Source organism: Echiichthys vipera (assembly GCF_963691815.1).
Source record: "Echiichthys vipera genome assembly, chromosome: 22".
Classification (NCBI taxonomy): Eukaryota; Metazoa; Chordata; class Actinopteri; order Perciformes; family Trachinidae; genus Echiichthys; species Echiichthys vipera.
In genome coordinates, this window is record NC_139847.1 from 19,906,987 (window position 1) to 19,929,353 (window position 22,367).

At 42.5% G+C, this 22,367-nt stretch overlaps 1 protein-coding gene across 2 annotated transcripts in view; it reads right to left on the reverse strand.

The window, feature by feature from the left end:
• mta2 (metastasis associated 1 family, member 2) overlaps positions 1-22,019 on the reverse strand; it is a 43,090-nt gene extending 21,071 nt beyond the window's left edge. For both annotated transcript variants that reach the window (XM_083937463.1, XM_083937462.1), the window contains exons 1-3: positions 21,639-22,019; positions 8,152-8,219; positions 1,788-1,881 (exon numbers count right to left, since the gene is read on the reverse strand). In XM_083937463.1, the coding sequence (XP_083793589.1) occupies positions 1,788-1,881; positions 8,152-8,219; positions 21,639-21,666 (190 nt within the window). In that variant the 5' untranslated portion in view covers positions 21,667-22,019. The remainder of the gene's footprint in view (positions 1-1,787; positions 1,882-8,151; positions 8,220-21,638) is intronic.
• Positions 22,020-22,367: the final 348 nt, after the last annotated feature.

Genomic DNA, 22,367 nt, shown 5'->3' on the forward strand with positions numbered 1-22,367 from the left:
TCTTTGATCAGTGTGAGTGCAACCACGTCCACGGCCCGTTTGGGAGAGGTGGGCTTTTGTAAAGCACGTCTGCACATCTACGAGCACGAGCGTGCACACGTGTATGAGCACGAGCACGAGGCCTACGGTGGTTCTGAGGTCATTTTCTGTGCGCCTGTTGGGACATAGAAAAAAGAAGGAGGGACCATGCGCGGACATTTAAATCAATGGCGGCGAAAGGTTCATGTTGGTGTGATGCGGAGTGTTTACTGCAGATTTGGTCGATGGTCGGACAAGATGCATAATAAATCTGAGGTCTATGGAAAGATTTGTAAACAAAGCGACGCATCGCGATGACGTCAATCAATGCGTGTGACGTGTTACGGCGTGATGACGTATAGGCAGCAAGAAGCATTCGCAGAGGCCCAGGTAGTGTGAGTACCAACGGGCCTGGCCCGTGGGGGGAGAGGGAGGGGGGACAAGTACCCTAAAGCCCGGGGCACGGTACCGATGGACAGCGTGAGTGCGCCCTTAAATACTTACCTACTGGCCCCTGTACCAGCTCCTCTCATAGTAAAGTCCATTCAAGTGGATTACCAAAGTCAATCCCAAAGGAAGGAGCCCATTGGTGCTTTGTTTCCTGTGTAGGGACTCTTCTCATGCTGCTGCAGAGGTTTGCTGTTATTTTGAGCAGTATTAGTGGTTAAAAAAGATGCTTTAATGCCTTCACTGTACTGCCCCAAGCTAATCACTGTTAGCCACATCCGTCTCTTAGCGACTATCCAGGATTTCTCCGTTAATAGTTGTTATACGAAAAAACTGCCTCGATGGTGTATTCGATGTATGCAGGTGTCGAAAAAGACCTTGGGATGATTTTGCACCAGAATTACACTTTAACTTAAGCAACCCAAGTTACAGTGCCGAATGCCAACTATGTTAAAGCATGCACAATATGATGGCTACATAACATTGACGGGCAGGTATTTTAGGTCTGGAACGGCTCCATGCAGCTTAATGTCTATTTAGATCTGCTGGTTATTAAACACACAGCATTGTAGCTAGTTCAACTGGTTTTGGGCTTGAATCAAATATTCTGGGCATTAGTCAGCTGTGTAGTAAGTAACTTGCATTGTATGCCGAGATGTAACAAATGTTTTTATTTTCAAATGTATGTAAATGCTACAAACTACTATAGTGTAGTTCAACACTACCACTAAGGCCATGTTGTTGAGGCCATGTTGTTTACAGTCGCTGTCAACTGTAAAGACAGCTTGTTCCATACATCCGAGGCTCTTATTGGTTCAACTGTGTTGGTTCAGAATAAAAACGCAAATAACAACATGATTCATGCCTGGACATGTTGCTGAAAATTGGTAACATCTGATCAGATGCGCTCTCAGCAGAGACTTAAGGTTTGGTCACCTAACAAAGCATGAGGTTATCTACGTATAACCAAAACTAACATCAACTTTTGATTTTAGCACTTTAAAGTAGCCCTTTTTCAATACACTGATTTATAGGAAACATGCGCTGATCATAATTTCATAGCCAACACATTTGAAATAAAACGGATAAACACTTTTCAGCACTGAGCCGTACACAAAAGTGATGGGCTTTCTTTAACCCCAGAAGCAGGCCTTGGTGCAGTTTAGAACATAAAAGCTGAAGAGGTGCTTTGAGGCTTTTATGTGAAACACAATGGGGAAGAGGTTCATTAAAGGCAGCGAGCCATATCATACCTGCTCTCACGCTGATGAGAACAAAGGGGGGAGCTGAGAGGAGCTGTGGGCTCTGTGGATGCTACTCACTTGCATTGCTGTCAGCCAGGGTGTTGAGGTTTCCTGAGATGTCTCGCCTCCTGAACAGACACACCACCTTCGCCTCCACATTCCCATTGGCCGTCTGTAAGGGGAGAGTCAGAGGTTACAGGATGCATTAAGAATCAAAGATGCTACAGATGATCCTAATAAAACAAACAAATACAGCACTGGTATAACTAGAGACGGACTGATATATCACCTGGATGATATCATTGGCAGATATCCTTTTTTGATATTCATTGTGTTAAGATCTTTTTTACATCTCATCTCATCTTCAACCTCTTATCCGGGGTCGGGTCGCGGGGGCAGCAGCTTTAGCAAGGGACCCTAAACTTCCCTTTCCATATAATGCAGAAAACTACCGTATTTTTCGATTATAAGTCGCAGTTTTTTTCATAGTTTGGGGGGTGCGACTTATACTCTGGAGCGACTTATGTGTGAAATTATTAACACATTACCGTAAAATATCAAATAATAGCCCGGGCTATTATTTACCTCAGTCACGTAAGAGACTAGGCGTATATCAGCAATCGTCACACACACAAGTCAACCAATCAAAATTTGACGGGGGCGGGACATGGCAGAAGAGCATTGTGAAAAAAAGATGCTACCTGCTACTTGGAGTTGTTCAGAAGTGACACCGAGGAAGAAGAGTTCAGTGGATTTAGTGATTAGGAGTGACAGATTGTTTGGTAAACGTATAGTATGTTCTCTATGTTATAGTTCTGTGAATGACTCTTACCGTAATATGTTACGTTAACACACCAGGCACGTTCTCAGTTCGTTGTTTATGCGTCATATAACGTACACTTATTCAGCCTGTTGTTCTCTGTTCTAGTTTTATTTTAAATTGCCTTTCAAGATGAAATGTCGTTTCTTGGTGTTGGATTTTATCAAATACATTTCCCCCAAAAATGCGACTTATACTCGAGTGCGACTTATATATGTTTTTTTCCTTCTTTATTCTGCATTTTAGGCCGGTGCGATTTATACTCCGGAGCGACTTTTAATCCGAAAAAATGCTGACATTAAGCTATTCATTATACATCAATATATATCAATTGACTGAATCTGAGTGAGCAAACAGTACTGTTTAGTTGTGTATTTTATTTTGATTTATTCTTTATGAAAATGGTCAGCAACAGACGGATACTGAACGTACCGTACTATTATTTACAGACAGGCATCCACAGGCAGCTCTGTGTTGCTGGAGACGCCTTTTTTAAGTTCAATTAAAGAAAATTTAAAATTGAGACTCGTGACATTCGTTTTCATCATTGTGTAATTTTTATGATGTAAACTGAGGGAGCAAAAATAGTATCGGCTCAAGAAAATCAGCAGCCTGTGTCAGTCTTCGGATAAGGCGGATGAAAAAAAAATCTGTATGGCTCTAAAAAAAATCCATATCAGTTGATCCCCACTATTTAGTTATTTATTTTATTTCTTATTTATCTAAATGGTCAGTGATTGACTGATGCTGAACATAATATTAAGCCATTTAAATGAGTTTCATTTCTTTATTTTGTAAGTGTTCACTTCTAGAATAAGGTGACAGTGGTAAATACATTTCATAACGTATGATAAATGTTAAATGCTCTGTAAGTAAGTTATTTGTTTTAGAAAGCAGTCTTCTGGAAACCTTTGAAGAGGCATATCGGTGCACAATCCACATAGAATAGGTCTAAATTCATTCCAGCTCAGGAACTCACCGTACTGGCAGCTGATAGGTAAACGTGAACTGTTCCCATCTAAAATCAGCATCGTTCTCAAACATCCCATATCGGTCGGGAACTAGTTAGAACTCCTGTCATGAGTCTAAGCCTTTGTAGCTGCCACTCATTTCTCTCAGTCTTGAGCCACACATGATATGTCAAAGCCAGAAACTAGGGCTCAGAATCACTGACGTTTGAGCCATACGGTTTCCCAATTCAGCTTTACTTTTCAGTTCTGGTTATCATAACGTCTGATTATGGTCATGTTGTTTGAGCGAGGCGAAAAGAAATTGCAGGTAAAACCACTTTAATTATGGGCAGCTGTAGGCTGCCACAGGGCGTTTTGCCAATCCTATCTATGCCAACCACTCACTAATCACAACCAACAATTCCCACAAGGAATCTGTGTTCTCATCGGCTCTGTGATCAAGTGGCATCCACGAGTAGAGCCGCACTGCTGAGCCGTCCCACACAGCAGCGACAATATAAACACATGTCGCATAGGTGATGACACAAGAAGGCTACTTTGGTGTGGAATAGCAGAGTGATTGTCTGCACCATGTTGTTGACTTGAAGGTTTTGGTGATTTGGTCATTTTTCCTTGACATTTGTGCCACTGGAGCTAACAGCTAACACAGCTAAACACGCCGAACTGCTGTGATAGCAGCAATGAGTTTAATATTCAGAAGAACATGAACTGCTGTTTAATGTGACACAACAGAAATGTACAGTTTGAATGGAGAAAATGACCATTTCCTCAACCTTTTAACCCTGAGGAGTCTGCTGTTTTCATTATGCCAGGGTATTACGTATGTTATTATTTGAATGATTATGCAAACACAAAGTGCACAGTGCTGTTATTTTATGTGTGATTTTCAATATAGAACTTGGTGAAATGACCAGAATGTATATTTGTATTGTATTATAGTCATGTATTTTGTATTGGCTGCTCATTAAGTTTGTCAGAAATGTGTTCGGTCGTGCTGCTGAGAGATAAAAAAAAAAAAGAGATGTTTAATGTCAGCGAGCTGTTCATGTGAAATCAATAAAAAATCCTCCAGCCTCTCAAACACAGTGTAATGGTTAAAGCTAATAACGCAGAAACATTAAAATGATGTGGTCAACAATAAAGCTGTATTGTAAACTTGCCTTTACTTGCTGACATTAATAATTAACGAGTATTGCTCACGGTTTAACGGCGTTAGTCAGCAGATGGAGGCACCGGCAAGAAAACCCTTTTCAAAAATATGTTATTTAATGAAAGCTAATCTAAAAGTTAACCTCTAACAAAGCTAACATTAATAGCAAGCTAAAGTTGATAGTTTATGCAGCTGAGCTGTGATTCTGTTGTTTGGGCTGTGCCTGAAGTTATTAAAGGCAAACAATATGACAAACTGTAATGTAACTGCAGCAGCAGAGCGGGGTGAAGTTAGTTTGAAGTTGGATATTTGGAGAGACTGGGACCAGGGTGGGTCTGTTGAATAGCCAACCTAAAACTAACTTTGCCCCAGCAGCAGCAGCAGCAGCAGCAGCAGCAGCAGCAGCAGCAGCAGCAGGTGACGTGTCATCTCTCCGTGTCATCCGTCAGTGTTGCCGCTCGTGCATCTCTGTGGGACAGAGGGACTTTCTGCTCCTGATGTTAATGCTCCAAAAAGGAAAAAAATAAAAAGATTGTGCACGAGTCTCAAAACTCAAGTCCCCATCTCTGCTGGACAGACAGCTAGAAATGCTCTACAGTGACACTGGTGGCTGGCAGACCTAATAGCTCTTCCTGCAAAGCCAACGGGGAGGAAATGGGCAGCCAGCAGAGTAATGGGGATTTGAATGGGACTAATGTATCGGTACTTGCGGCCAAAAACCCCCGATACTTTCTTTGAAAAAAAATATCGATTTATATTGCAGACTCGATAAAATCCTACAGCCCTACTTATAACCCGGGAGTATGTGCAGACGCGTAACCAGATAGTAATCCGGGAATGTTGTTTGTATGCACGAATAATCGGGTAACGGAGAAGTTCTCTAGGTCTGTTAACCGGGGTATGAGAACTCCCATTTCACCCTGGGTGTGGTGTTTACATGGTGTTTGAGTGTGCCCTTAACCTGGATATAATTGGGTTTTTAAACTGCATGTAAACCCAACGAGTGTGTGTGTGTGGCCTTTGTTGTGTCTTTCCCCCGAAGGTAAATGTTATCAAACCACCACATTGCTGAAGTTGTTCCTTTTCATGTAACCAATCCCTCCCTCGCAGTGTGTATCATGTGACACTTTTTTTCTTTTTAAATCCCATGAAGATTTATACGGGTGTTGTCATGAAGGCTGCGATATGGCACCTCCCTGGTAGCAGTACTTGATATGATGAGGGATGTCATTCTCCCTGAATTGACCGTGATCACACACACACACACACACACACGGCGCACACGCACACGCCTGGAGCTGGAGAGCTGGCCACTCTCTTACTAGCCATTCATTTGGCTCAGCAGCCATTAGCACTCAGGACGATGCAGTCCTCCTGGTGCTCAGCACAAGCCCTTCAATGTAAGAGTGTTACATAAATGAGCTTAATCCTTTGACTGGGAAACAAGCCTGTGTCATATGCTGCTGCTGTTATATAACATGGGCTCCTGTGATTACAGTAACCACGGTTTACCATGAGCAGTGTCCGGGAAAGACCGGGGGGAATGGGGTGTGTGCCTGCGTGCCTGCGTGCGTGTGTGCGTGCGTCACAGTATCCTAACTAAAACCATATTTGAGGTGTCCTAATATAAAACCACTGGCCAGTCGATGAGAATGTTGTGGGCCTATAGTATTTGACGTATGAAGACACGTCCAGGTTAGAGTGGACAAAAGCAGCGTTTAGTTAAAAACATTAAGTTATTGCTGCCACCAGACACCAGAGGCGGACCTACCATTAAGGCGAAGCAGGCCATTGCTTTATTCCCCCAACCAGTAGGGGCCCACGGCCACTGAGCATCAGCCCCAGGCTTCACAGGTGAGGAGACATTACAACTGACCAATGTTTCTGAGTGATATCAGGGCAGCCTGTAGACAGGCTCTGCAGCCTCTCATTAATGATACTCGTACATTGTAAGTATATAGCGCTTTTCTGGAAAGTGGCTCATTTAGATGAAAAGGGAAATAGTGACATTGATGTTTAAAAATGAGGCTTATATTTAATACCTAAAAGACGTTCAGTTTATTCATTTATTTATTTGTAGGTATTATTTGTGTTTTTAAAGGCAGCAGCTTGAGGTCATGTCATTTCTCCTTTTCCTGATTTAATTTGCACAGTTGACAGAATATGCTGAAGACTATCTGTGCTGTCGTATTTGACTTAAATCTCAAATCCATCTTGATGACACGTGTTCAGTGATATTTAACTTAACTTGTTTTCATGCAATTAAATTAAATGTTAAAAGAACAAAGGAAGAGGGCCCCTGGCCATTTTCTCATTAGGCCCCCAAATTGTTAAGTCCACCACTGGCCGCCACTGCTTTAGAATTTTATAAAAGGTCCTGACGTGGCAATAACTCAAAACTGTCCTCTCCAGTGAACTCAAACAAACAGCCTCCTGCTCTCTCTTACTTTGAGGATGAGCAAATGAAACCGCGACAGGACGTCAATCACTGGCAAAGTCATGGCAACCACACAGACAACAGGAAGTACGGTGTTTTCTCTTCAGACAGTGACAAATAGGGACAAAAGCATCAACAACTGAGTTCCTATATGACAGCTATGGTAGCTTGGAAAATGAAAAGGCGATTTTAGGGCACTGATTTAGATGCATTTACTATATATCAGACTTTAAGTGAGACAAGTATTAGCTTGGTAGCACACCCGCGGTCCCTCTGCCTCACTCTTCACCACTAGTAAACTTAACTACTTAGCTGGGACGTAGGGCTGAACGATTTTAATAAATGCATTTGGAAGTGGGAATAGACCGATACATCGGCCGGCCGATATTATCGACCAATATTTGTGTTTCTTTAGGGGAATCGTACCGGCCGGTGCAGGCTGCTGCGGTCGCCGATAGTTTTTCCCACTATTATTCACAGACAGGCGTCCACAGGCAGCTCTGTGTTGCTGGAGACGCCTTTTTTAAGTTCAATAAACGTTTCCTTTTTTTAAAAATGTAGACTGGTAACATTTGTTTTCATCACTGTGTAATTTTTATGATGTAAATTGAGGGAGCAAAAGAAGTATGGGCTTAAGAAAATCAGCAGTCTGTATCGGTCATCTGCTGAGGCCGATGAAAAAAACAAATAAATAAATCGGCCCTAAAAAACCCTCATCGGTCGATCCTTATTTGCAAGCAATTTTTAGCTTTAGTTTTCATCCTTGCATTAGAGTAACATTTAATGTTTCGAATCGCAATCTCTGCCAGAGGGCGGCAGCCAGCTCCCAAAACGGACCTTTGGTTAGTGGCTGTAGACACTTGAATTCACTGGGTCCATGCTGTGTGAAGGCAGCGACAGAAAGTAATCTGACCCGGCAGGGTTCTGGAATCAGTCAACTTTCTGTTAACCCTAATCCCCCCCACTGTTGAAAACGCTGAATAGGACAATACAACACTGGCAGGTATTACAGAAACAACTTTTGGACACATGTGAGGTCGAAGGAAGAAAGAGAGACAACCCACCTTGTTAAGCTCTTCTATTCTGCGGATCAGGTAAGGGTTGCTGGAGGAGTTCTCAAAGTACACGTAATCTGGAAAAAAAACAAGAGAAAACAAGATTAGACTCAGTAAATATTCCTCTAACATCAGCCCCAAATATGCATCAGGGGTTTGTCCTCTTGATGGTTCAGGTCTCCTCTGGACAGACACCAGCTCAGTTCTGTGGCTCCACTGATGGATAGGAAGTCATTCAACCTGACACACAGCTCTAATTGGAAGCCTGTCTGTACAACACTGAGAAGCTGTTAGGAGAACCAGACCGTGCCAGCTCAGTAAATGGACTCGTGTAATATGAGCTCCGGGCAGCAGACTGACCTCATGTGATACGATCAACTGAATTCCAGTGTTAACTAGAATTAGAATCATACTAGGTATGGGCATTTTAAGTCATTTCGTGCTCATAAATAAAAGTCTAATTTAAGAACAAGGTCCAAAATAAGTTCTTTAGGTTATATTTGTGGAAGTAGATGAACAGGGGGGGACAGGCAGACTTTAAGTAAACTGCTTTAAGCAACTCAGGTTCAGCCTGTGCACAGCCCAGCACCAGGGGTCTGATAAATGAGTACAATTGAATGCTTCATCCACACGCTCTTGTCAGCTGTCTTGAAAGCTCACTGGAAATGTCTCCCCGGGGACCATGTATAATCAGCGCCTTGACTTACTTTATGGAAAACTGCACAAGCACAGAATGCAGAAGTATAACTTGACTGGAAGTTTGAAGACGTCAATAAAAAATCCTGTCACATGCAGTGGCCTTTGGTGGCAACGCGTGCCATCGTTTAAGGACTAACACTTATTGAAATAGTAAAGTAACTGCTGGGAACGCCCCTAAAAGACAATATGAGTCATCAGTAGAGAAGACCTCGGGTCAACTTGCATTTTGTCAGTTAACGGGTCGGCAGGCTGGCAAAAAGACATCAACTTTTGGTAGGGAAAACTGAAACTATGGTTGTCAGAAGACACTATGAAGTTATGTCAGCCTAATAATGAAAATGTGACATAAAAGAATAGAAGTTATATTACAGTAACGGAATCAAATGTTTCCACCGTCAAAAAAACTTCTATTGCCTGACTGAGTAAGTCTATGTCCAGAGAAAGGCCAGGAATTGGTTTCAAATTTCTCAAAATCGCTGCCAATGGCAACCTGGCAATGGTCACTGTCACGGCCTGCAGATGCTGGTACCTGCCCTCCAGTGTGACCGAGCGAGCGAGCGGCTGACAGTGCTGTCAGCAGCCTGGCAGGTGGGATTTTAGAACTCAGCTATGATCAGGACACACACTTCGACTTTCTTTGACTATGTGAAAATGAACAATGAAATAAACTACAGCACATGGCTTGTGTTTTAGAGGCAAAACAAGAGACTAATGCTGAAACGATTCCTCCAGCCGTTCAATTACTAAAAATCATCAATGTTAATTATTTGCATTGAAGCTTTGTTTAATTTATTAATGAAATGTAAGTATACAGCACACTGTTTCCGTACAGATGATCATTACAGTCACACAACGGACTTATGTTGTGAACACCACATCCATTGAGGACAGGACACATGCTGTGCAGAAGAGAGGATGGCTGCCCCCCTGATTAGTCGGGGGGCAGCCCGACCAAAAAATCATTAGCCGACCAAAATTTCATTAGGACATTGGTCGCAGGAAAGAAGAAAAAAAAAGATTAAGTGAAAATCTATGTGCCTGGCGGTCGGCCTAAAAGGCTGGAGGGCTTTTAATTTGAAGAGCAAGATACATGAAGTCATGACACTCACTCACTGTTTTTTTAAGACGGCAGGTCACTTTGACATCGCGGTTAGACAGTTAATAATTAATAACCAACCATGTCGGGAAAGACTATTAAAATAAGAACGAGGACGACACCAAGAAGGTCACACAAACTTTGAAAGAAAAACTTTGCCTATCACTCGTCCAAGACAAACCTTAAACCTTAACCTACCACCTTAAAACATGTAAGTAACGTTAGACGAACATGACCTACCACCTTAAACATGTAAGTAACGTTAGACAAACATGACCTACCACCTTAAACATGTAAGTAACGTTAGAGGAACATGACCTACCACCTTAAACATGTAAGTAACGTTAGACGAACATGACCTACCACCTTAAACATGTAAGTAACGTTAGACGAACATGACCTACCACCTTAAACATGTAAGTAACGTTAGACGAACATGACCTACCACCTTAAACATGTAAGTAACGTTAGACGAACATGACCTACCACCTTAAAACATGTAAGAAACGTTAGACGAACATGACGTACCACCTTAAACATGTAAGAAACGTTAGACGAACATGACCTACCACCTTAAACATGTAAGTAAGGTTAGACAAACATGACCTACCACCTTAAACATATAAGTAACGTTAGACAAACATGAACTACCACCTTAAACATGTAAGTAAGGTTAGACGAACATGACCTACCACCTTAAACATGTAAGTAACGTTAGACGAACATGACCTACCACCTTAAACATGTAAGTAACGTTAGAAAAACATGACCTACCACCTTAAACATGTCAGTAACGTTAGACGAACATGACCTACCACCTTAAACATGTAAGTAACGTTAGACGAACATGACCTACCACCTTAAACATGTAAGTAAGGTTAGACGAACATGGCGTACCACCTTAAACATGTAAGTAACGTTAGACGAACATGGCCTACCACCTTAAACATGTAAGTAACGTTAGAGGAACATGGCCTACCACCTTAAAACATGGTCACCAGATAAATATATGCAACACAACGATGTTGTGTCCGATTAAATACACACTTGGGTTTAAACTGTGTTTTAAGGTTTGATGAAATCATATTGTGAGGGGACCTCATGTTCCAACCCTGTTGGGCTTTTCTCCAGCGGCCCACATGGCTAAGTAATAATCATTAAAATTCCCATAGACTTAATAACCCATCTACTTGCTTATGAATATTGAGTAGCCACATGGACCGCTGGTAGAACAGCCTTACAAGGTGGGAACACACAGTCTCCTCACAATACATCTAAATCAGACCGTATATCCACACTGTTTGATAACCTGTTACTTCTGTTTTCATTTTCAATATAGAAAAGAGCATTGAAAAGAGTATTCCACCTGTAAAGAAGTTTTTAAATGTTGAATTACCTGTTTTTGCCATTAATGGGTTACTTGTTTATATCCCTAATTATTTTACACCCCAATTCCCTTACAAGAAAAACTTCCAGGAATCCTCACCTGCACTGTCCAGTATCAAGGTATTATTCATTTGTTTTATCATTTTTGGGAAGAAAAAAAAAGTATACTGATTTCAAATCATTAGATCATATCATTGTAGAAGAGTCAAATATCGTCCTTTAATTGTATCAGAACCGTTGAAAATGATACGTATCTTATTGTTTTAAAAACATTGTTACACTCCTGCATTTATATCACGAATTCCGACGTAGCAGAAGAGTGATTCACACAAAAACAGCAACAACTGGAGAAACCATTGGGAACTTCTGTCAGTAAGGAGCGAGGCCTAAGTCATCAGACAACGTCAAAGATCAGCAAGAGACTTGTTATTTATGAGCAAATAACGGCTCCGTCAACGCAGTGCAATCTGCACCGTGTGCGGCCTCCTGCTGCTATACCCAGTCGCCCCTGGTCTGAACCAAACAGAGTTTTTCCAGTAAGTGAGAAGACGTCTGACACGGAGAATCTCCTATTGTGTGCTCTGTGTGTGGAAGAGAAACTCCGGATTCTCCCAACACTATCCAAGAGTTCAGAAGTGAAAATGGCTGGAGATAATACGTTTACAGCTGATCATGGGCGGGCGATGGTGGGTGGCCTATCAGATAAGAGTAATGCCACTGTTAACTAGTGCTGCAGCTAGAGTATTCTACCGATTAGTCCACCGATTAATCGGATTAAAAAAATTATAATTCTGCGTAAAAATGTATTATAATTTTCATGATTTTGCAAGAACAAAATACGTCTAGGGTAGGCCTATTTGGTGTGGTAATCTGACAGGTGTGTGTGTGTGTGTGTGTGTGTGTGTGTGTGTGTGAATACACAATAAGTTGACTTTTTAAACAGTTGAAAGTGGAGCATGAAATTCTCTGTGACACGCGCGTGTTTACTCAAACAGGTTTCAAAGACAAACAGATTAATTTATAAATGAATTAGAGATAGAGATTATCCCAGACGCCACGTTGAAGCCAAAAGATATTTCATATATTATATTTCAAGTGATATAAAAACAGAACCTCATCAGCTAATTTTCGCATTTTGAGGAACGTGAAACTGTTTTGATTAAGTGAGTAGAGGGAAGCTGGGTTCCAGACTAACTTTGGTCACTAGGAGCACTGTGGCCCCCAACTGAAAATTTTAGGGGCGCAACCAGAAATTCTAGGGGCGCACACGTTAAATCAATAATAGATGGAGAAATGACAATGTGTGGTACTTTCAGAATAAGGGCTGTGACGTGATGATACACAATATTGAGTCCATGAGAACGAGACGCAACGAGATTTTAACACCAAATTGTCAGTATTTTCTTTTCAGGGGGTTGATTTTAGCAGAGAGCTGTGGTGCTGCTGCAGGTGTCTTTGCATAGTACTCTGTTAGCCGCGGTGTAGCCTACAGTACTCACGCTGGTATAATATAACCCCATCCCCCCACCCGGTCCACTGCGGGGGGCTTCGCCGCCTAAAAGAGCCCCGCCCCAACCGACAACATACGGCACTGCTACACAGAGAGCGAGATATTAAGCGGCGTGTCAGCCGTCACTCGCTCATCTCACAGAACAGATAGGTTTCCATTTTATCTAGTGGATCAACTCACACCCAAGTTTTCTCCCGCTGTTTACGTTTTATATGAAACATGAGAAACAAAGTCAAGGAATCAGTTAAACACTGTTGATTTCTTCCCATAGAGCCGACATGAAAACTATTTTGGTTTGGTACATTTCTGTCACTGGCTTTCGTCACAGACGGAGACTTCAGGTCCGTCAGGTCCTGACTCTGTGACTAGTGTGTTACGTGTTTGTGTTACGGTGCTGATGGCACTTTCTTCTTAGGGCGCACTCACACTGTCCTTGCGTACCGCGACCCGGGCTTTAGGGTACTTGTCCCCCCTCCCTCTACACCCGCGCCCCAGCCCCGTTTGTACTCACACTACCTGGGCCTCGGCCAATGCTTCTTGCTGTCCATACGCCATCACGCCGTAACACGTCACACGCATTGATCACGTGTGTGTGGCTTTGTTTACAAATCTTTCCATAGACCTCGGAGTTTTTGTGCTTCTTGTCGACTGAATATTGAATATTTTCATCCGACCAAATCTGCAGTAAACACTCCACATCAACGTGAACCGCATGGTCCATCCTTCTATTTACATGTCCGAACAGGCGGACATAACGCTACTGCCGTAGGGCTCGTGCTCGTGCTTGTGCTCGTACACGTGCGCACGCTCGTGCTCGTACATGTGCAAACGGCTCCGCTAAAGCCCAACTCTTTCAAGCGGGCCGTGGGCGACCCGCTGTCGGCTTTTATGCGCGGAACGGTGCACTCACACTGTTTGAAAGGTACTAGGCTTTAGCTGAAAAAAAGGTTTTGGCCCGGGCCAGAAGGACAATGTGAGTGCGTCCTAACACTGCTTACATATTGTTCCTGTCTGATCTGTTGCTGTTTAGCCCCCTACATATTAATATGGAGAGACATGTGCAACTAGATGAAAAATTCAAATCAAACTAAAATTTTAGTCGCAAAATACTGGAGTCCTGGGAAGTCATGGCTGACAATGGAAAATAAACTTGCGCGGGACTGTCCAACTATTGTGTTGCATCGACGCTGTCTGTCCACACTTTGTTCACAGAATGCGTGGAACAAGCTGTAAAATATACGCCTGAAAAAATTAAATGTTAAATGTTCTGAGCACCAGCGGACTACTAATGTTTTTAAGGAGTGAATGCCATCACTTCACAGAGGCCGCCATCTCCCCAAAATCGTGATTTTACTGTAAAAAAAAATAAATTGGGTTATGATATTTTTGCCATATCGCCCACCCCTGTTGTATACTGCATCTTATCTAGTGTTCTTGTGTAGCCCTTTGTGTAAACAGCATACAGTCAAATGCTGCTGTAGTAGACTTGTCAATCTGGTTTTTACAGCTTCACTGAAAGCAAACATTAGGAACAGCATTGAAAGACTAGATTTAGAGCCTCTCATTGAGAGACCACTCTTATTTCAGTGTATACTGGGTTCTATTAATTCACCAATATTCTGTACGTAGAAATGTGTGCTGGCCTCAGCAAATCAAATCGAGAGCTCTTCACAGCTCATTCTGCCAACCACAAGCAATCCTTCCCACACACACTGACCCAGCCTATACCTCAACTAGGCAGTTATTACCAGTGAAATCAATGTGGCCGAGGGGGAACAGATCAAGTGAAATGTGGTTAAAACGTAATGCACACAGAAGAGCCTCAGACCCATACCCCCATACTGTCCATAATATCCAACAGCCTGTTTGGATCAAATCCAGCAGCTTAAATGATTTTTCTGCGTTAATGGTTCAGGTTCAGCTCCGGTGTGAATGAGATGAAGTTTCTCGTGTAGAGAAGCGCCTGCGTCTGTTTAGGAGACTTCTCCAAAGGGGGTTCATCATTGGCACTTTTGGTCACGCTGGGTCAAACCGTGAGGTGTTTATTTTGAATTACCAGCTGTGCAAAGTCTAGTGTAGAAATTAGGTAGATTTCCATCATGATTTCAGAATTCTGGCATCTACTTGGTACTGAAGCCTTGGTTCTCGTTCCATCCCTACTGTTGAGTATGGAAAAGGGGCTCAAGCTGCACCTAAAAGGTCAAAAGGCCAGCAGGCTATCCAAGAGCAGCATGACGGTCAGATGAGCAAGCAGTCTGCATTGGCATCAATATTCACTCCACACACAAAGCAAATGTCCTCACATTACAGCCCTTAACACTGGCATCAGTTCAGTCAAAACAGAAACTAGGTAAGAAGGAAGCTGCTGTGTCCGTAAAATCACCTCCCCATGCTTACATTTACATTGGAGAGATGTAAGACGCCCTGGGGCTCATGCAGGACCTAATATACCAACAAATGTTCAAATCCACAATGTTGTTGGTACCCATCAGAGCCAGGTGTAACCTCACAGCACAATACATATCGCACTACGCGTTGACTTTCAATAATGCCCATGTCCCGTACAGAATGTACTACGGCAGTCCTTTTATTTTTTGATTCACTTGCACAACTTTAAACACGTGAAATCCAAAACCAGAGATCTTAAGACAGCTCAAATATTCTTTTTCTGAAGTTATTAAAAATGCACATAAAATCTTGGCTGCCCCCTATCATCTTCCTTGTGCCCTGCACCCTAGGCCATGTTTCTTTTTCAAGAAGCTTTATTTATCCCGAGGGAAATTATTTTCAGAACTGCAGTCACAGCGTTTGCTGCTTTAGACATACATCACATTTTCTTGTACCAACAGCCCGTTTAAATCTAGTTATTTGATCTGGAACTGTAAAAAAAACTAAACAAAAAAACAATCAGAATGCAATCCAATTGTTCTCATATCCAGATTGTATCTCGATGTGATTGAACCGGATTACATTTACACCTGGTATTAATGTGTGTCTCCAGTGTTCACATTGAGATCAGCTCGCTCTGTTCAGCCCAAATAATTAAAAATGTCCTCCTGCTGCAGCTGTTGGTTGTTTTGGAGGCGTCTGGCTGCTGCTGCACTGAGGAACATGACGGCCACACCGCCCCACACGACGGATATACATGTTGCCGACATTTGCCATTTGAAATAAACGCAGTTTCAGGATGTTTAGGAGGTGCACAATCCACCAGAGCCGGCCGCTCTGCCTCAGCTCCCAGCACAGACACTACAGCAGGCTGCCCTTTCATTCTTCAGGCTTTTTTATTGTTATTCCTTAACAGGACTTTTCTTGTGTTGCTGCATGGACCTTTTCTTTGTGTCCGCTCTCAAAATTGTGTGCTCCTCCGTGTCCGTACTTGTTAATGGATGGTGCTGGTAGTTGTTCTGTGTAGTTTGAAAAAGGCCCGTCTGGCCTAAGCCCTGGGTCGGTCGCAGGCAAAAAAAGACACTTGTCACTGGGCCCTTTTTGGGGAAACCCAGGTGCATTTCAACCTGTACTTTTATGTGGTCAAGAACTATCCGATCACATTCCAATCAGCCCAAACACATTTTAATGCCAGGTGTAAGTGGGGCTGTAGAGATGGTGATAAGATCTCAGCCAGGTGTAAATGACATCTGCCCAACAAGCTGAAAGGACATCTAACGCCACCTCTTCCTGCTGACTTGAACCGTCTGTCCAAAAGCTACAGATGAGCTCCTCCTCTGCAATGCAAAAACAAGTAGAGCCCATAAAGCAGTATCACTTCCCATGACTTGAGACACTCCAGGTTTACTGACAAGCCCAGCAGCACAAAGATATCGAGCACACTTGATACTAAATGCAAAGTCTCGTGTTCAGATGGCATCATCCACACTAGGAGATCAGGATTCATTTCTCAATTAGGAAGCTGTTGATCAAATAAGAATTCATCTACGGCTGAGAAATGCGTCAAAAAACTCAATGGAAATGAGTTATTTTATCTTTTACGATATATAACATGTGTGTCTGTCCATGTTTTATGTTGGATTGTGAAGCTTGTGTTATGTGCAGTGGTGTAGCGATACATTGCTCTGGATCAATATATCGATTCAATGATCAACGATCCAGTGAAATTATCAATACATATCTTTAAGACGCACCCGTTTTTTGTAATTCCTGATTTATATTAATTCTTATATTTAAAAAGAATTGTTTATTATCGAACTCTTCTAGACATTGAAATAAAAAACCGTCAAATCATATTTTAGTTGCCTTTTTTGAGTCGATATAATTGGATATGTTAAATGGACACATGATATTGTCTCACATTGACCACAGGATGAAATCAATCAAACTAAAATTGTATGGTGGCAGACTGAGATCAGCAAATATCTCAATAGAATATTGTTTTGTGATCAAACTTGTGATTTACACCCTGGTTATGTGTATGCTGATTTTTGTTAGACTGAATCCAAACCATGTGCAACACAGTTGGCAAGAATAGGCCACCATATGCAAGGCTGTCTCATGCACGCTGCAATACGTTCCCACGGTGCAAACCTTAGAGACATCATGCAGCCCTAACTAAACCATTAAGGTTACTGCAACATTTAATACAAATGTTATGGACACGTATTTGTTGAGAAAAGGCATGGGTGCAAAGTTCAATCTCAGGTCAATTTTAAAAATCAATATACCATTCAAGTGAAAACTGCAATCAAGCTAATTATTTGTAGGCTAATTTAATCTTATTTGGTGCACACAAGCCAGTGATTTATCCTTAACCGTTGGCTAAATTGGTTCTTAGTTTAGAATAACTCACTGCACTTTTTAATGACCTGTAATTACTGGATTGTTTTTTATTTTTGTAAATATGTTCACATTTAATGAGTGAATATGGGCTCACAATACCAGCTGTTAACACTTGCTGACAGCTTTATCTGAGATATTTCTGCCTTTAAAATATTGATCCATTCATTCATCCTACAACTACCACAGACACAGTGCTTCCTTGGAGTGTTTGATGCGGTTCTGCACAGCACTGTGGCTTCGCATCAAGCTCCATCTGGTCCTCCCACAAGCAGGGACACAGCGCCTCGGGAGGATATCAGTGGGTTTCTGATGCATCATCACAAGCAAAGATGGAGAAGGAAGGATTCAGACAGGGAGAGGATTTCTTGCTCTACTTAGCACACTGATGAGGAGCCCGACCAGAAAAGCATCACCTCCTTGTTCACAGTGAAGGAACACAACAGCACCACATTACATAACACTGGCTGAAGCACCAAAAGGGGATCTGCACTCTCATGTGCCTGACATGACTGATTCTACCTCCAAAGACCGCGATGGTGAATGTAGGGAGTTTGTCTTTTATATTGCAGCCCTCCATCTTGACTTCTTGCCCAATTGGAATAATTAAAGAATGATCCTGTTCCACCAGCACTGTGGCCAGCTAAGTGTATCAGTGAGTGAGGCGGCTGATAGATCAATGATCCATGAAAAAAAAAACACACTGGACTTCAGAAGGTTCACGCCATCTACCCTTCAGGGGAAAAAAAGAATAGAATAGACTTTATTGACACACACTTCTCAGCTAAACCTGATGTTCAACATACTCACGTCAGGGATTCAGGGATCAGCGGGTTGTATGTTAATGTATGTGTGCAAGTAACAGTGGGTAGAAAAAAAAAAGATCTAAAAAAAGAAAGTGTCTGCTGAGGAGCTGCTGAGGCAGCCATGAGTGTTTGTTGTGGACGTATGCGGCTGGAGTGGCGCAGTATGCTGGGTACTTGGGGGTGAATGAAGAGGAGGAAGCCCTTTGACTAATCTCTGGGGAAGATAATGATCTTACATGCAGGCTGAACACTGTGTGCTTCTAGAGGACTGGTAACATAGGCGCCTGCTTATTAACAACTGCCAGCACCAGCCAGCTGCATCAACAGAAATCCTTATGGAATGCAACATTAGAAATCCATGGGCACTCGCTTCATACATGTGACCTCATTCTGACTTAAAGTTGAACAACATTTCTAATGATGCTTAGCCTGCATTACAAAACACATTTGTTTCTTTTTTGTTTCTGCATTAAACAGCCAAACGACTTAACATTGTTACTGTGTGCTCTACTTAAAAAAACAATTTCCGAGTCATTACATAATCACATGCTTGTTGCTAACTGCCTGACTTAGCAGTACACTGTAGCATTTTATTTGCTACATCATACTGCATTCTTGCTGTCACAGCACACTCATGATCCAGCAAGCTGGCAAAAAGGACAGCTTTGCCTGAGAGACCCAGCAGCTCCACACAACAATGGAGAAGGATGAGTGCCCCCAGACTGCATGTGGACTGTACATGAGACAGAGCCATCACAGGTAGAGCTGCACCACAAGGAAACTATGACATAATGTTCATGAATATTGTGATAACGATCTTATTTACGATATATGAAACTGATATTAAAGTGTACTCAGTTCTGCTGCTTTCACTATACTGCTCAAATCCAACAAACTGCTTGTTGAGTTAAAAAATTAAAGGAATATTTTTCTAACACCCTTTTATTGAACTGAATGCAAAATGCACCATTCGATAAAAGGATGATAGTTACATTCCAAAGTGCAGTTTTTACTGATACTCAAAAAACCTGTCTTTCGCAACGTGTCACAGTCTTTTGCAATGGGTTTATTGTGCAAGCCGATATCGTGATGACAATTAAAAAAAGAACTTTTGGTGCAGCCCAAGTCATGGGTCCATAACGGTTTGAAGAACAGCCATGATCAGCATGCCTCTGCATATGTCTACCTTTACATGTCTCATGCACACATTATTTGGATCAATAGCACATAAACCAAAATACACCTGAAAGCGTCCTTCGTGAAGTCCGAATGGGGAACTAAACCTAATAGATGTCAATGTAAACGCAAACACAGTAAGACTTAAGGAAGGCTGAAAATTTTAGAAGACCTCTTCACTGGGGAACAGTTGTATAGCATCACAGGACAAAACCCAATAAACCCCAATGTAATGTTTTAGTGGAAGTCATCTGTGCAGACTGAGCCACACACATGCATTACACCTTGACTGGAGAAATGGGGGGAAAAAACATTGTCTGAAACAATCACCGATACCTCATATTTTAAAAAAGCCCAATGTCAGCCATACCAGTGAGCCTCTAACACAGACTAGAGGTGCTCTTGCTCTCTGTGGACACACGTATTAACACCACACTCACCAGTGCACAAACTGGGATATGATGCAACCTTAGAACAAACCAGTAACATTGTAATATGCGACAAGAAACGAGTCTTTAAGTTAAGCAAATACAATTCTGCAGCATATTCGCCATTATGTTTAATCTACATGACCTAAATAGCCCACAGACATTACACAGCAGTAATAGCACACACTGTCACACCGCCGCTGTCAATTCAACCACCTCGACCCTCACACTCAAAGAAGGTACACCAAGTCCTAGCACCATTATTACTGATTAGAGACAATACACGTTAGCCACAAGCACCGGAGAGACGAGGCGACGGATGGACACTCGCTACGGAGCACAGCTACACTCGTCCGTATCGCAGTATCGACGGAAAGGGGAAGAATAGTACAAGCACACCGCTGGCAGCTAGCCGCCTTCTACCGGCGTTTCGTTTCTCTCCACAATAATGGTGATGCTGGGAAACCCGGTGTTAGCAAGCGAGCGAGGCGAACATTTAAATAAGGAAACATGCACCATTGTACCGTGACACACGTGCAAACACTTGACATTACATGTTGTGTAAGTTAATGTTGGTTATATATCTTAATTTAATTTTGCTGAGATGCTACGGTGTCCACCCAGTGACAAAGTAGCGGGACATAATGAAAGAGACATTGTTACACTTGTAGCAAGTTGGAGATAGCTAACTTAGTTAACTCGCGTGTTTTACCCGCCGGTGTTTGGTTGTTACAATGATAAATGGCGTAAGGCGAGATAGTTAGCATGCTCTTAACAAACTAACCACTTATTTGCAAGTGTTTTAAGAACACCGGCTAACACACGTAGCGCTAAGCTAACCAAACTTAGCACTCAGAGTTAGCTAGCACGGTTATTCGTTCCATGTGAAGTGATATGGCGGAGGCGATAATGACATTAACCCACCACAGACAAAGCTAGCCGGCCAGCTTCAGCTAGCTAACGACTCCCCAGACGTCTCTGTAATGTGTTGAATGCTGACCTCCCGACAGCTAACATAGCACTTTATGCTAACAGACACTGTGTTCACTTCCAGGACCGTATGTACAGACTCCACGTCCAGAAATGTGGTGAATTACAGCCGCTTCACGTACTTACAACTACATATCCAATTCGGTTAACTCTAATATCCACCGGGGTGCTTTTATTTATAATTAAATAGAAACTTTCACAGTCGGTTCATGCTGCCTGGCAGCCGCCCGCCCCGGGGTAACTTAACGTATTTAGGTGGACACTACTCGGGATATCGGTTTTAAAAGTTGATATTTTCTTGAAAAAAAATAACACTGTTTGGTTCTTTATAGCCATGCCGAATACCGGAGCATTTCCGGTGTGTTATAACTGAGTAGAACAAGTTATTAACATTTGCCCACTGGCTGAGTAACATTACATTGTTGTATGTTTTAATAGATTTGACGTTGTTCCATGCAGAGTGGACGCACGTACAGAGGCGAGGACAGAGCTAACTGTTAGCCTTAGTTAGCGGCTAACCCGAGCAGACAGCTAAAGCTAACTAGCCCCCTTGATGTCGAAAGGAACAATCACGTTGTGTGGGGGGTGTCTTAAAAATGTAAAACATTCCTTACCTCCCACTCGGTACATGTTGGCCGCCATTCTCTCGTCACCTTTATCAAAAGCAGTCCCAGGGTATTCCCCGCTCGGGTAGAAAGAGGTCGATGGGGATCTATTTTATTCCTTCATTTATCGCAGACACCCCCGCCGTGAAACAAAGCCGGCTCCGGACACAACAAGCCGAGATGTGGCGGGTAAAAAGTTGAAAGTTTCCGTTAGTAATGTTCCGGAGGTGATCCCCAAAATATTCGAGTCTTTGTTTTCGGTCCCTCCGACGACCTTCCTCTCCTCTTCCTCACTCACTCACTCATTCACACACACACACGGCTAGCCTGTCTCTTACTCCACTCTTCCTCCCATCCTCCGCTCCCAGCTTCATCCTCCTCTTCTTCACCTCCGCTCAGTTCAACACACACACTCGCACACAGAGAACACACACTCACTGGCCCCCTTCGTTCGTGCGCGAATCGTCATCTTCGGAGATTGTCGACAATTGTCGGCATCTCGCAATTAACTTTTCCGCCGGCCATGGTTTAATAAACAACCTGTTTAGAATATGAAAATAAAGCATACACACACACACACACACACACACACATGACCCAAGATGTAAACCTGTGTATATGTTATAGAGGCAAAAGGGATTCTCGTGTGCTCACCGGGGACCATAGTGTCAACATATTACACATACATACACAGGAGGTAAAGAAAGTTAAGTGGATGCGAGATCAAGTCAATTCAAT